Source organism: Vicugna pacos, chromosome 10 (genome assembly GCF_048564905.1).
Source record: "Vicugna pacos chromosome 10, VicPac4, whole genome shotgun sequence".
Classification (NCBI taxonomy): domain Eukaryota; kingdom Metazoa; phylum Chordata; class Mammalia; order Artiodactyla; family Camelidae; genus Vicugna; species Vicugna pacos.
In genome coordinates, this window is record NC_132996.1 from 49,642,667 (window position 1) to 49,658,131 (window position 15,465).

General features: G+C 49.3%; 1 protein-coding gene across 1 annotated transcript; it reads left to right on the forward strand.

Moving 5' to 3' along the window:
• Window positions 1–619: 619 nt before the first annotated feature.
• RCN1 (reticulocalbin 1) lies at window positions 620–13,643 on the forward strand. The gene is made up of 6 exons (XM_072969731.1): window positions 620–1,186; window positions 5,724–5,917; window positions 6,915–7,093; window positions 8,751–8,811; window positions 11,444–11,643; window positions 12,490–13,643. The coding sequence occupies exons 1-6, from the start codon at window positions 933–935 to the stop codon at window positions 12,595–12,597; spliced, it is 996 nt and encodes a 331-aa protein (XP_072825832.1). The 5' UTR covers window positions 620–932; the 3' UTR covers window positions 12,598–13,643.
• The last annotated feature ends 1,822 nt before the right edge of the window (window positions 13,644–15,465 follow it).

The window sequence follows — 15,465 nt, forward strand, 5'->3', positions numbered from 1 at the left end:
TAGAACGTTTCCATCACTGCATGAGATTCTACAGAGCATCTCTATATTGCTAGCATTACTTCGGACTCAGTGTACAGAAAAGATCTGTTTAAGACATGTAGTGCTTTTGTAAAGTGAGTTGCTCCCCTTTAGAAATGAAAACAGACATCCAAGATCCTGATTTCTTTTGAGACCATCTGCCAACTTGAGGCCTGCACTTCTCCTGGCCGCTGGAGTGCACAGGGCTGTTCAGTTTGGATGGTCCTTCGGTCATATTGAAGTCACCTGCTTGGCTCTCCTCCGGACGTGAGTTTGCGACCCTTGTTTCTAGGGGACCTCGCCCATTTCCTTCCAATCTCTTGTGTTTGTAACCAGACTCCAAGTTTGGGTTGAATTTGTTTTAAGAGTACATCTTGGGGCAGGGTCGGGCTGAGATTCGGGTTCTCAGCTGGAAGTTGAGGAGGGGCAGCGCCTCCTCTTTTCAGTTCTCCGGAACTGGAGGAAGAGAGAGGGAATTTTACCCCGAACATCTGTTGCTTGACAAAGAACTTCCCGGCCTTCCTACGAGCCCTCCAGTCCTCAGCCTAGACAGCCTGGGCCCGCCCCTCGCGACGAGGTCTCGGGGAGGGGCCGAGGCGAAACCCGAGTCCCGCGCCCACCGCCCCGGCGGGCGACGTGGCTCCGCGGCCCCGCGGCCCCGGCCTCCCCCTCGCGACCCGGCGGCCAATGGGCGCGTGAGCGGGGCCGCCCGGAGCTCCCCTGCCCGCCGCCCGGGGCGCGCCCCTCCGCTCCGGCACGGGGCGGGCGCTGGCCGAGGGGCTGGCCCGTCCCCACCCTCCCTGCGCCGGCTCCAGCCCCGCCGCCGCCGCCGCGCGCGCTCGGAGCCCCCGTTCCCCAGCCGCCGCTCTCGTCGCTCGATCGGTGCCTCCCCGCGGGCCGCTCTCCTCCCGACGATGGCGCGCGGCGGCCGCGATCGCCGCCTGGAGCTGGCCCTGGGGTTGCTGCTGGCGCTGGTGCTGGTGCCCCCGGCGCTGCGGGCCAAGCCCACCGTGCGCAAGGAGCGCGTGGTGCGGCCCGACTCGGAGCTGGGCGAGCGGCCGCCCGAGGACAACCAGAGCTTCCAGTACGACCACGAGGCCTTCCTGGGCAAGGAGGACTCCAAGACCTTCGACCAGCTCACCTCGGAGGAGAGCAAGGAGAGGCTGGGGTGAGGCCGCGCTCGGGGGCGCCGCAGGTGCCCGCGGGGCCACTCGGGCGGGAGCCGCGCGGGCTGCGAGCCGCAAAGCGAAAGCGAAATCCGGAGCGCGGACCCGAGGGAGGGGCCCGTGCGGGGCCGGAGCAAAGTTGCCCGAGGGCGCCGGGACCCTGCGTGGAGAGCGCCGCCGCGCCGGGGCGGAGTGGCCTCCCGCGGGGAGGAGAGAACGTGGCAGCGGGCGCGGGAGCCAGGACGACCAGGGCCCGCCCCCTCCCCTGGGTTGCATCAGAAGGGAGGGGAGAGTGTATAAAAGAATTTGTCCACGGTGGCCTTTCAGTGACATGAGTTCTTCCCCACCCTCCCTGTTCCTCTCTTCTGTCCCCATTCCAGGAGAGGAGGGCATGAGACACTGCTAAGGTCCCAAAGATGATCCTTAATGGATGAAAGATGAAGGGGAGACGAAGGAGAAGCTTGATTCCTGGCCTGTGCCCCTGGGCCAGGACTGGGTTGTTCTTATCTGATGCTTAATCGGCCCATAAATCTGAAGTTGGGGTATAAAAATCTTGTTGTTAAGAAGGGAGGGCATTGGAGATAGGGATGGGGAGTCGGAATGGAAATCGGTCCCCTCGTTTCTGTTTCCAGCAGTTTCTGATGTCAGCAGAGGCACACAGTCCTTTGGCAACCTAGGGCAAAAGCTGGAGGGTGGTGTGTTAGCGGGTTGTGAATTTCACTGCTGAAGGCATTTGAGTGAAGAACCAAACCTGGGAAGCAAAACTTAGGTACATCTCAGTGCACCCGCTTCTCCACAGCCCATGGGGAGACACCTGAGCATTGTGTAAAGGTGTCTGCGAACCTTTCCACAGAGGCCAGCCTGATCCCAAATGGGGACCCGGCTAGGGAGGCAGCCCTGCCTGCTAGGCACCAGGCCTCCAGTAATCTGGTTCCTGGGGGTGGAGGATCTTCCTCTCCTGCTACCCAGAAAAAGAACACAGCTATCCCTGTGCAGATGGCGGCCACCAAAGGCCAGCGTGGTTGGTTAGAATTTGAGGCTCAGTTATACCTATTGTGAAGGTGCACCATCTGCCTGCTCTGATAAAAAAAGATCTTTGAACTTCAAAGTCCCCTCCCAACAATCACCTTTTATTTTGCAGAGAAGTACTTTCTCTTCTTGTTTGGGCCTTAACAATGGGGGCCATTGATGAGTTCAGTCTATTGTATTGCTTTGAGACACTTGGAGGCTGATTTATTCTGGGGCCCTGGGTGGCAGCCATTTGCAGTGCTGTTACCAGGGAGGAGGAAGAGGAGAGGTTTGGGGAATTGGAGTAGGGAACTCTAGTTTGCAGTCCTAAGGCTTCCAGTTTAATGCCTACCTCATGATAAGTAAGCCTAGTGGTGAGAGCAAGTGGTGATGGAATTGGTCTGCATTTGACCCTTGGATGAACACCTTAACTTCATTCACTTATTTATATAACAAACATTTGAATGGCTACAGTATGCCAGGCACTGTGTTAGATACCTGATAACTACAAAGATAAAACATTATGCTCTAGGCCATAAAGTACTTATAATCATACATGGAGGAGAGAGATGCAGGTAGACACAACACATTCTGGCTGTGATGTAAAAACCACAGCGACCACATCCAGGAGAAGAAGCCCCTAAGGTTTCAGGTTGGAGGGGGCGCTTGGGGGTTTGGGATGTCACCTGATCAGAGCTTGTGGCATGACTCAGAGGTTACCAGGCATACAAGCAGGGGAAGGCATTCCTGAAGAGGGAGCAGTCTGCTTATACAGGCTTTGAAGTCTGTTCTGGGGACTGAGGGGTGTTGGGACAATAAAGGGACAGGGCAGAAGTGAGAGGTGGGAGTGGAGAGGAGGCCATGGGTAGAGCGGGAAGGACTTCTGTGAGGTGGAGATTAGATGTTATCCTGCATGTGGTAGGAATGTCATCATCCCCAAAATTTGTCAGGATAGTGGGAGTGGCAGTAGGGCAGAGAACGGAACTGAGGCATGGAAAGGGGGACCAAGGGCAGAGGGTGGACATGTGTTCCTGAACCAGGCAGGCGGGCAAGGGTGAACCCAGACCCATGTGGGAGGTGGAATTGGCAGTGCTGGCTCATGGCTCAACGTGGGGGAGACGGGGAGAGAGGAATTGAGGGTGACATCCGGGTGTCTGGCTTGAGCCACCACATGGGTAGCGGACACACCACTCACCTATAAGGTAAATCCGGGCTAGAGGCGGGGGAGGTTGGAGGGTTGGAAATGATGGGTGCGGTAGGGGACGGGCTGAGCGTGAAAAATTGCCTCTCTGTCTACAGCTCCTGGTGCAGCAGTCCCCTCCCAGTCTGGGCTGCAGAGGGAGGAGCTTGGCTGGATCCAGGCAACTTTGTCATCATCATCTGCCCATAGAATCTGAAATGTGACAGCACTAAGGCTCCTGGAGACACCTAGGCCTGCGGGCTGTAACGTGGGGACCTGCAGGCCTCACGCAGTCACCAATGCACCGCACAGCCTTAGAAAGAAAGTAAATCACTTGCCAACATTTAACATCGGAGCAATTTCACATACAGACCCCGATTTCTGGCCTCTTTTGACACCCATGGCCCGTTATCCCATGTGGTAGCCATCATGCGGAGCAGAGCAGGGCAGCCTCGTTAGCGGCTGACAGGGCATCTCCAGGCTCCCTGGATGCTTTGCTTCCTTCTTTTGCCTGTTACCTGTTGGTTGAGTTCTCCATCCACCTAGGATCGGGATTATCATCCCTAGTGAGGAAAGACGCACTTTTCTCTCCTCTGTTCCACACAACATTCTTTGGAAAGTAGGTGTTCCAATTTACAGATGGAAAAACTGAGACTCAGAGAGTCAAGTCATTTGCCTAAGATCACACAGGACTAGAATCCAGGTTGATTATAGCGTTCTGTTCATCTACATCATAGCCACCTTTCCCTACAGCTCACGTTTGAGATTTTTAAAGAGAGAAGTTAAGATTGTAGTTATGCTTCCAACAAATATTTATTGAGCTCCTGCTATTTTTCAGGCTGAGCTACATCCTGGATGTTTATTTGGCATAAATTAGATGCTGTCCTTGCCCCAAAAGCAGGTCATATACACTGTCCAACACCGTTCGGCCTCTGCTGGTTTGAGACTCTGTCCCTCGGTTGGCTTTGGATAACTGTTGGGCATGTCACCGCTGTGTCCCCAGGACTGGAGCAGTGCCTGGCACGTAGTAGGTAGGCTGCGCACTGCACTGTGTTGAAAGGATTCTGCTGTGTGGCTGTGATTTCCTGGAAGCAAGATACTTGAGGTTTAGTCTTTTAGCCTTGAGACCTGATAAAATTGCAAGTGAAGGGACAAGTTAAAACTGTTAGTAACGTTTACACTTTCCTGAGACAGAGGAGCTTGGGCCGCCCAGGCTCGGGTAGGAGATGGAGACTTAAGTACTAATGAATTCATTTCCCATTTCTTGTTGATCTAGTTGATCAAAGAGTAACTGCCAATGAGAACTCCTGTCCATAGTAAAAAAAAAAAGTTGGAGTTGATAAAATTCCAGCCCAAAGCAAAGAAACAAATCCCTAATTAGCCTGTATAACCTCGTCCCAGGTAAATGGATGACTATGGTAAAAGTTTCTTAAACTTGGAAATAGCTTGCGGGTGTCTTTGAGGCTCCCTTCAGGGACGGCATCCCTAGCTTGGGACCCTCTGGCCTAGAGAGGGGCACTGTTGAGTTCCTAGCCTGAAGTTTGCTCTGTACGGGGCTTTGGGGTGAAGTCCAGCAGAAAATCGCTGGGACCTGGGCCAGCTATGGCACAGGAGCCAGTGGACATCGGCGTCTTCACCCTAAGAGCAGGGGGGTTAGGCTCCTGCAGCTGCTCAGCTGGTCAAGTTTCTTGACTACGTTCCGCGATGTCAAGGCTCTTTCATCCCCGACATTTTCTGCCTCGTCCAACAAGATCGGGTCTCCTCCTGCTTTAAGTTTCAAGTCTTTGAATCCAAAGTGGTAAGATTTAAAAAAAATAAAAAAAATCTCACTTACTTTTTGGTTGGTTTATAGAACCTTGCACCTTCTGCATCAGGCCTAGAGCCACAAGACATGGATTCTTACCCCAGTTGTACCAGATACTACCTGTATTGGAAAAGGCATTCAATGGCTCTCAGCCTCAGTTTCCATTACTCTAAATGAGGGAGTTGGACTACATCAGGGAAGACTGCTAGGTTTCATCTCCCAAATCAGCTCAGCCAGTGGGTAGCATCAGTCTGCAGTGACTGTGTTGAGAAGGATTCTGAGGCCACATCAAAGTTTATCAGGACAGAAGGGCATGATGATCCCCTAGTGGGGTCTGCCATTGGCACTGATTCGGGAGGAAGGCATGTCGCCCCTGGAGAAGGTAAACTTTAAGATTCTTCCCAGCATCGTCGGATCATTGATTTTATTTGAGTGTTTATGCATTTTAGATTCTGCAGGTGTTTGATCTCTTTCTGGATCAGGATCACACGAGCCTTGATAATAGCCTTGCGGGGGTTTTTGTTTGTTTGTTTGTTTTTAACTACAGGAAGATTGTCGATCGAATCGACAGTGACGGCGATGGCTTTGTCACCACCGAGGAGCTAAAAACCTGGATCAAACGGGTGCAGAAAAGATACATCTACGATAATGTCGCTAAAGTCTGGAAGGATTATGATCGGGACAAAGACGATAAAATTTCCTGGGAAGAGTACAAACAAGCCACGTATGGTTACTACCTAGGTAAGAGGTGCTGCAGGAGCGATTACACAGCTGGGGCCCGTGTAACAAGCTTCTCGTGGGAAACTGCTCTCATCATATCCACCCCCTTCAGGGCGATGTCACAGCCTCCTAGGTAGAACCTGCTTGTGTCACGTCCTGCCCTGCTTACTAAGAATACACTGAGTTGCTTAATTCTGAGTGAACTTGCAGGTGGAAGGGGGCAAGGGTCTAATAAAAAAAATGACTTAGGCTGCTGCCCAACCTGGATCTCAGAGTTTCACCTAGAGAACACAGCAGAGGGGAAGCAGGTCTGTGGTACAGTTTCAGAATGTTGCTGAGTTTCAGATAGCAAGGACCAAGTGGGCTGGAACAGCCTGGGAAGGCTTCCCGGTGGAGGTGGTTTGGGAACCGGGCCTTGAAGAATGGATTTATATCTGGTGAGACAGGGATGGGCACGGAAGGTGGGTTAGCCAAAGGGGCAAAGGTACAGCAGTGCATTCAGCAGTGGACAGGGTGTGGACATAAGACATAAGAATGATGGAGGAGTGTGTGCAGGGCACAGGGTGCAGACCCGCTGGGTGCCTGGTAGAGATCGCCAGGGGGAAGACATGAAGAAGACCAAAGACACACACTACACCCTCAGCCGGTTAAGAGAGACCTTGAAAGATTCGCAGGAACATTTAGACAAGCTGTCCTGGGTACGAGGGAGCCTCTGTGTGTTCTGGACAAAGAATATGATGAAAGCAGGGTTTTGCAAAGAGAAGTATGACATTAATATGGTCTAAAGCCTATGTTTTAACCACTTGCTGTAACGCCCCTAGTAAGTCATCAGGGCCTGGACTAGAGGCAGGTGTGGAGGGACAGGCACCAGAGGCATTCTGAAAGAAAATGTTTCAAAGAACTTGATAGGTCAGGACCTTTTATCTTATGTGTACCGTTTGCCATGAAGGAGGAGTGATCGGGAAGGGAATGCCTTCCTCAGCTGCCTAATTTTAATGTTCCTGCACACATCCTGCAGGAAACCCCACAGAGTTTCATGATACTTCAGAACATCAGACCTTTAAAAAGATGCTGCCACGTGATGAGAGAAGGTTCAAGGCCGCAGACCTGGACGATGACCAGACAGCCACCCGGGAGGAGTTCACTGCCTTTCTGCACCCTGAGGAGTTTGAGCACATGAAGGAAATCGTGGTTTTGGTAAGATATTTAAAGAGCCTGGGCTGGGAAAGGAGCAGGACGAAAGCTGCACCAACACCTTGTCCCTGGCTCCAGAGTGAGAACGTTCCTCAGCCTGAGGGGAGTTGGAGAAGGGCTGTGACGTGGGCTGCGCTGGAGTGCCTGTCCACCCAGGAGATTGGTCAGGGCAGGTTAGCTGCTGTGGCAAACAGCCCCCAGTCCTAGCCATTTAACCCAACCGACGGGTAGTTCTCGTCTATCCCTAGTCCAGAGCAGGTGGTCCCAGTCAGGTGGATCTTCTGGGCGGTTCTCCTCCAAGTGTGGTCAGGCACCCAGGCTACTTCCCTCTTATCTCCACCGTCCTGTGGCTTTGAGGTCCTCCTGGCCACTGCCAGTTAGAGATAAAGGAAGAAAAGAAGGAAGGAGGAGAAGGCACGGTCCGCCTTTACTGTTCTGGTCAGGAAATGACGCATCCCTTCCTTTTACGTTCCGCGGGCTCTTCCTCCACGTGGCGAGGCGGGGAGATACAGTTTAGTTGTGTGCCCAGAAGGAGCAAATGGGTCCAGTGAGCACCTAGTGTCGTCCCACAAGGGAACCAGAAAAGGACTCAGAAATGGGTTGTTAAACCATATGGAAACTTAAAGTGAAACCGCGGCTGGAAAGGATGCTCCCCTTAATGGTGAGGGATTTCTGGAGGGTGAGTGGATCGGACCCTAGGCTTTGAGGGGCAGCTAGTCTGGCAAGGCCTCCGAGTGTAGTTATTTTCCACAGTGTCTTCTTGAGTCCCAAATGTCTTCACTTTCCACGACAGTAAAATAAATGGCATCCCCTGTTTTCAGGGCAGATACCCCGAGCTAGTTCCAACTGTGTTGATGCTGGGACACAAACAGCTTGGACTATTTCAGTTATCAGTCGGTGGATGGGGTCACTCTTGCCTCGTGCCTCATCCTTGTGACCACCATGACCCTAAGGACTGGGCAGGGGCTCTAAGAATCATTTCTGTTTACCACCTAACGTCCACTCAACTTGCCGGAAGGCAGTGAAGCTGGGGAATCATCCACAGGGGACCACACGCTTCTGGACCGGCTCCCATTCTCGGGCCGGCTGTTTTCTTCAGGATGCTTTTGAGCTTCTGTGACAACGGACAGGAAACTCATTTAATTACTCACCCTAGGAAAAAACCTAGGCAAGAATTCAGATGTACTAAATACAGAACATATTATACATTCAGAAGTCAGATATATTCTCTAATTGTCCACACTTCCATATTTTTCTGACACCAACTTGGTGCTCACAGTCCAGTGAGCACTGGAATCTGTCTTTGTGATGGTTCATCCACTGGTTCTCAAGCTGGGCCCCTCAGGGTGTGCGTGTGAGGGTGACCTGGCTGGATGGTGGAGGTGGTCAGCCCTGCAGGGCTCCCTGATATCATCAGAGCACCTCCGGGCTCATAGGTACCTTTTCATTTGCAGAGAATGTTCTGCTTTTAAGATTGTGGAGTAGGGGGAAGAGGACAGAAGCCATCGCCTATTTTTTTTTTAACAGATAAGAAACTAATGCTCAGGGAGGTAAGGAGACGAGCCATAAAAGCCGGACACCGGAGGACAGTAGTTAGAATTCGCAGATTTACTGGGAGCACAGAGCCATCTTGCGTTCTCTTCCCCTCTTTGCTTCCTAGGAAACTCTGGAGGACATCGACAAGAACGGGGATGGCTTTGTGGATCAGGATGAGTACATCGGTGAGTGCTGGTCTGGAGTCTTGCTCCATGCTCCCAACTGGGCAACACTCCTCCACCTACATGTCTGGCTATGTCCCCAGATGTCTCTTTTAGCAACAGCTACAAGTCTGTAGGTGTCACTCCTGTGACTTCCCAGTGGGAGGGACTTGTCACTCCAGCTCTAGTGGCGCAGATTCAAGGCGGCATTCCTAGTGGAGAAGAGCCCAAAAGGCGGGCCTCCCCCCTAGGCTGGCCAGCCATTGACCCCACAGCTCTTGAGAGGCACCCTTCAGCACACTGTGTAGCTCTACCTTTGCAAAAGGGGATTGGAGATCCCAGAGATGTGCAGATAAGCTAGAGTGAGTGGTCTCGGGGGAAAGACTCTAAAACAGACTGTTAGCCAGCAGGGCCTAGAAACTCTGAGTCAGCCGAGCTGTGATCGACAGAACCGTTTATATGCCCAATATGCCCAAGCTCTCTGCAGAAAGGCATTCCTTCTTAGAGAGGCAAATCCTTTTACAAAGTGCACCTCTTGTCCCATATTATAGCTGTTTTGTGCCTCTGGTTTTTGATCTTCCATCGGGAGGTCTGTACTTAGCCTTTTTGTTCTGAAGGGCCCCATGTAATCCACATCAGGAAGTGTGTTTTCAGATAACGGAGCACTGACTGAATGAGGCTCAAATTAATGCACGTGGGTCAGAAGCCGCCGCTGCTGGTTAGAGCCCTTCCCAGCCGCCCAGGGCCCTCCAAGCAGGAAGGACTGGAGAAGGCAGCCTGGACATTTCCGTCTCATCCTCAGCGGCTGCTACTTCGGTGCTTCGGCCCATGGTCCCAACTGCAGGCTGCCTTCTTGTGATAGCTCCTCTTTTCCCAAGTCTCACTAAAGTAAGAGCTGAAAAATGATTTGAGAGATGGGACGGATATAATTTTTGTGCAGATGCATAAGAGAGGCAGTTAATTACCAGAGCCCACGTTGCCATCAGTCTCTGGCCTGTGGTTGTATCATTTTGCCACCCCCATCCCACTCCCCGGCAAAAACAAGTGCCTTCAGTAATGAAGAGAAGAGTTTCTTCTAATCAGGAGGAATTATCCTTGGTCTGAAGAACCAAACACTGTTCTCCGTGTGTATGTGCTAACAGGTGGCTCTCGCCACAGTAATTAAAGCGATCTCGGTGGCACAATATCTATAGAATGACAAATGTTGACAGTCCCGCCATCAGTGCAGGCAGTGGAGCCCTCCTTATGCCTGGTGCACGTGCACGTGAGGGAAGTTTCAGGGCCTCGGACCCCTAGACAGTGGTGATGGAATTAGACTGACAGAGAAGTCTGACTGATTAAAACAACACAGCACTTTTTATTAAACGTGTGTGCTCTCCAGGCCCTCCTCCTGATCTGCATTGAAACCGTGCAACTTTGAGGGCAAAACTCTTTTGAGTGGCTTTGCCTAAAAGATACCTTCCATTCTTTACCATTCTTTACACTGGCAGAGAGGGAGGTGGGGGCATTGTTCTTGAAAACTGAATTCTGAGCGACCTGCAGTCAGAGAGATGCGATATCTAGACTTGTCTAGCAGGTGACTTCATTTACAGGGGTGTCTTCTCTGCAGGCAGGGACAAGTGGAAACCCAGGGGAGATGTGGTGTAGTGAGAGGAGCACAGGAATTAAGAGTCCTGGCTCCCCCACTTACTAGCTGTGTGACCCTATGTGAGTCGTGTAATCACCCAGAATAAGCCTCAGTTTCCTCATCTGTAAAATTGGAATACACAGTACCCAGCCTTATAGGAGGATGTGGGTCTGTCTTGTAGTTGAACCAAGAGTCTTGCCTCTCTTTTTCTTTCATTCACTATCTGCTCTCCCACTTGACATGTCCAAGCTGTGTTTCCATCAAAGAGAAATTGCCCACAGGGTATCTCTCTTTTCCAGGAAGATCTAGTGACCTAGCAAACAGTGGGTAAACTCTGTCTTCTTTTTCCTTTCCCTGCCGCTTTGTAAAATAAAGATATTTATCTATCTTATAAAACTGCTATAAGGATGAATTAAAATGATACATGTGAAAGCCCTCTGGAAATGATGTAACCACCCCCAGTGAACACAGCGGTTAAGACTGTGGGTTGGAAGCAGGGTATCCACGTTGCCACGTAGCCTGCTACAAACGCATCCTAGCTGGGGGTCCTTGGTGTTTTCATCTGTAAAGTGAATAACAACCCCTACTTCACGGGATTGTAATGAAAATCAAATGGAAAAAAAAAAGTATGCACTTTTTACTGCATCTGGACCATAGAAAGTGCTGGCATCAGTCATTATTATTAGTTGTCACCAGTACAGTTCCAGGCTGGCTGTAGAGGGCCTTCACAGAAGTGTCCCATTTGCTCTTCATCGTAGCCCTTTGATGAATAAATTCTTGTCTCCATTTTACAGACAAGGCAGCTTAATCCCATCACTGAACTAAGTCAAGAGCCTGGATTCATCTTCTGGCTCCAAGCAGAGTTTTTCTATTCCACTAGCAGCCTTCACAGTGGATAAATCATTGCATTATTTACCCAAGAAACCGCCCGCGAGATGCTGGGTTGGGCCTCTTGATTGCCGGAAGTTGGGTTCTCATTGCCTTACCTTCCTGCTCACCTTCATAACCAAGAACCGCCTTCCCTTCCAGCCGATATGTTTTCCCACGAGGAGAACAGCCCTGAGCCAGACTGGGTTCTGTCAGAACGGGAGCAGTTTAATGAATTCCGGGATCTGAACAAGGACGGGAAGCTGGACAAAGATGAGATTCGCCACTGGATCCTCCCCCAAGACTATGACCACGCGCAGGCCGAGGCCAGGCACCTGGTGTATGAGTCGGACAAAAACAAGGTACTTTCTGGAATCATTCCTTGAAGGCAGACAGTTTACGTAAGATTGGTTCTGCTTGCTGCTTTGCTGTTTGCCGTGGTCCACGCGGCTGTGTTCTTATTGATGTCTCTCATTCCTGCCTGCATGAGGGACCTGTGAACTTGAGCCAATGCCGCCATAACCCATGGTGAGCTCAGTAGGCCCAGAAGTTCCTGGATAGTCTGCTGTGGGTCACGCTTACATGCACTTCCATCTCCAAGGATTGCAGAGCCAGTCCCTTAGCTGGCTGTGGGCAGGCATGGGTTTAAGACGTGTGCTGTGTGTTGCCCTGTGCTGAGTTTGTTCATCCATTCATTCAGTCAGCAGGTACTTACCAAACATGTCAGGCAGAAGGAAGCAAGACATTCTCAGGCCAGATCACCGTGCCAGCTCTGATACCAGTGTCTATTGATAAATATCCAAATAAATAAATAAACAACGTATAGAAAGAAGTCCCGCCTCTTCCTATTTTGATCTCTGCTCCAGATTTTCGAGAGACAGTTAAACTTTGCAGTCAGGACATAAAGGGAAGTAGAATTCGTTGGGGACTTTTTTGGGAATGCCAGCTGTGTGGACATAACTGGATTCTAGCTTCTGAATTCCTTGAGAACTTTCCTGATATATTTTGGCACAGCTTTTATAGCAGGAGGCTGTTCCGGTTTGGGGTTTTACAGGGCAGTGATGGCAGACAAAGGAGGTCCATAGTGGGGTTTTAATTGTGAAATATATTTTACGAATTTCAAATCAATGACATTGTATGAGCGACATGCTGAGCGATTACTCGGATTTACCAGAGTTCCGGTGACAGCAGTTTCCTCTCTCCTACAGGATGAAAAGCTCACTAAAGAGGAGATCTTGGACAACTGGAACATGTTTGTTGGAAGCCAAGCCACCAATTACGGGGAAGATCTCACAAAAAACCATGATGAACTTTGATGCACGCACACCCTGATAGGACAGACTGTCACAGGCTTTCTTTATTGTCTTGGATGGTTGCTACAGTTGTCTCATTTACAGCAATTGTGTCCCCCCCAAAAGCAAGTTTACCACCTCAGCTTGGGGTTACGATTGTTTTTCACTCACTGTTTGCTGGAAAATGGTCATCGCTATTCTTTTAGTAAGATTTCTCTCCAGACACGTTAAAATCTTGGTAAATCACACTCTAGGGGGATACATTGCTAAAACATGACTTTTTAAAGTGTTTTCCATGAAATCTGAACTAAAGGGGAATATAATTTGAAAAAGCCCTATTATTCAGAAGTTGGGTGGGTGGAGAGGGGGCAGCATATGGAGTGACGGCTATGTATTTTAACTGCAGATTTTTTACATTTGCCGCTGTTAAATAATTGACGAGGGAGAATTCTTATTAAGCTACAGTTGGTATCTCATCCTACACAGGCTTCTTTCAGAGCAAGGCTATTTCAGATTCTTCCTTCTTGACTTTGTCCTCTGAGCTGTCACTGTAAATGGTAGATAAACCTCTATGCATTTTTCTGTACCGACCTGCTAATATGCACAACAGATCTACCTATCTTTGTTTTTTGTTTTTGTTTTTTGCAATAAGAAGCAATTAAGAAAGGTAATGTGAAAAAGAAAGGAATTTTAAAGGTAGGGAGGTGTGATGCGTGTCAGGCATTTGAAGAACTATAGGAAAATGATAAATGCTTTATTATACTTGAGAACTTTTTTTGATGTGGAAATGAAATAGATCTGATCTTTGAAAAAGTGAATAGAAATCCAATCCATCTCCTCTCTGATCTCTGATAGGAATGAGGGTGTGGGGTCCTAGGAGCTCGGGGACCCGTCTCATCTGGTCCTCTTGAATCTGCAACTCTCGGATCTGGCCTGGGACCACTTAACACCGTGGACTTAGGACAAAGTGATGTTCCAAGCCATTGGCTGAACTGGAAGAAATGACTTTTACAGGTTGCAAATCCACCTTATACATAGAAAGTGAATGAAATAAAGGCTCCCTCTGAGGATTTTCTACTGTGTCTGGTGGTATCTGACTTCACATGCACTCTCTGTGACATTATTCATTTGTGATGTAGACTTTAACAGTGGGATGAGAGGACATGAGTAAGAGGATAAAAGTTCTGCATTTAAAAAAATCCAATTATTAGAATGTTCAGAATATCCATGTTAACTTATTTAATAAATATATACATCTCTATGCTAGTTAGGGTGTCTGCAGGTCATCTTAACTGTAAGACCTTTCAGAGACAGGTTTCAGTTGGAAGAAAATCGAGCTGCTTATCAAGGCTTACGAGACCCTGCAGGATGTGGTCCCTTCCTGCCTCATCAGCATCACCTCCTCAGCCCTCCCTTCCTCCTCCCATTGCAGCCCCACTGACCTTCTGGTCCTCAGGCACACCAAGCTCACTCCCAGGTTGGGTCATTTGTCTTTGCTTTCCCTTCAGATTCAGAACACCCATGGTACACATCCTCGGGTCACTCAGATGTACTTCCTCAACAGGGCTTTCCGACTCCATTGTTTATAGCAACCCGTTTGAGTTCCTGTCTTACTTCCCTGCTTTATTTTCTTCTCGGTCTGTACAGATTGCCATTTATCTTTGCTTCCTAGGGCTGCTGTACACGTTACCACAAAGGGGGTGGCTTAAAACCATAGAAACTCCCACAGGTCTAGAGGCCAGAGTCTAAAGTCAAGGTGTTAGCAGGACTCTGCTCCCTCCAGAGGCTCTGGGGGAGGCGTTTTCCCTGTTTCAGGGGGCTCTGGGCGTTCCTTGGCTGCAGCTGTGTCACTCCACTCTGCCTCCATCTTCCGGCCTTTTCTTCCTCCTCCTGTGTCTCTGTGTGTCTCTCCTAAGGACACTTGTTACTAGTTTCAGGGCCCGCCTGGATAATCCAGGGTGATCTAATCTCTAGATCCTTAATTATATCTGCAAACACCCATTTTTTCCAAGTAAGTTTCACATTCACGGGTTCCAGGAGTTAGGAGGCTGACACATCTTTGTAGGGGGCCTGCCATTCAACCAACTGTACCATCTGACACTATCTTGTTGGCACACTGTCCATCTTCCCCGAGCTAGAACATAACTAAGAACAGCAGCCAGGTCCATCTACTTCCTGCTGTTTCCCAGGACAGAACAGTAGAGCCCAGCCTACAATAAGAACTCCGCAATTACTTGCTTAATAAATGAGAGGTTGTTAGCTTTAATCAAAGAGAATATGCCTTTAAATGTGAGTGTTGGGCGGTGGGGGTTGGGGGGAGATCCTGTAAAGATTTTTTTTTAATCACTAACATTTGCTGAATAAGAAGTTAAGTAATTTGCCCAAGATTCCAGAGTGATTAGATGTCACGACCAGAACTCCAATCCACATGTTCCTGGCTTCAGAATCTCTGCTGTTTAACACCAAATTTTACTGCTCCAAATCTCTGATACATGCTCCCTCTATTTTTTTAATCAGCCACAACATATTACATGGTCAGGAAATGAGAATAACTCTTCTTACCTAGAAATAGGCTGACACCTTTTTTTTTTTAAAGCAATGAGAACCCATCTTTTAAAAAATGAGAAAATATAGTGTAACCTAACTGTAAGTGTAACACTTTTAAAAGGTGCTATCATTATCCACCCCCCCCAAAAGGATACTGGTTGGTTTGTTAAGTTATACATAGTAAGATGTTAAATATATTTTGAGCACTAAGTTTTCCCTTTCAAGTCAGTGCACATAAGAAGAAAACTCTCAAAGAGATGAGTGCTTCTGGGGCTGAGTTTAACACTATTTAAGGAAAGAAAGCCTTAGCTAGGGGACATAACTGTTAACATGGTGATTTGTAAA

Bases quoted from the DNA above. Each gene is read 5' to 3' on its own strand.
- RCN1 (XM_072969731.1), top strand. From the start codon at position 933: ATGGCGCGCGGCGGCCGCGATCGCCGCCTGGAGCTGGCCCTGGGGTTG. The intron at 7,094-8,750 runs GTAAGATATTTA...TTTGCTTCCTAG, and splicing joins TGAAGGAAATCGTGGTTTTG to GAAACTCTGGAGGACATCGA. The intron at 11,644-12,489 runs GTACTTTCTGGA...TCTCTCCTACAG, and splicing joins ATGAGTCGGACAAAAACAAG to GATGAAAAGCTCACTAAAGA.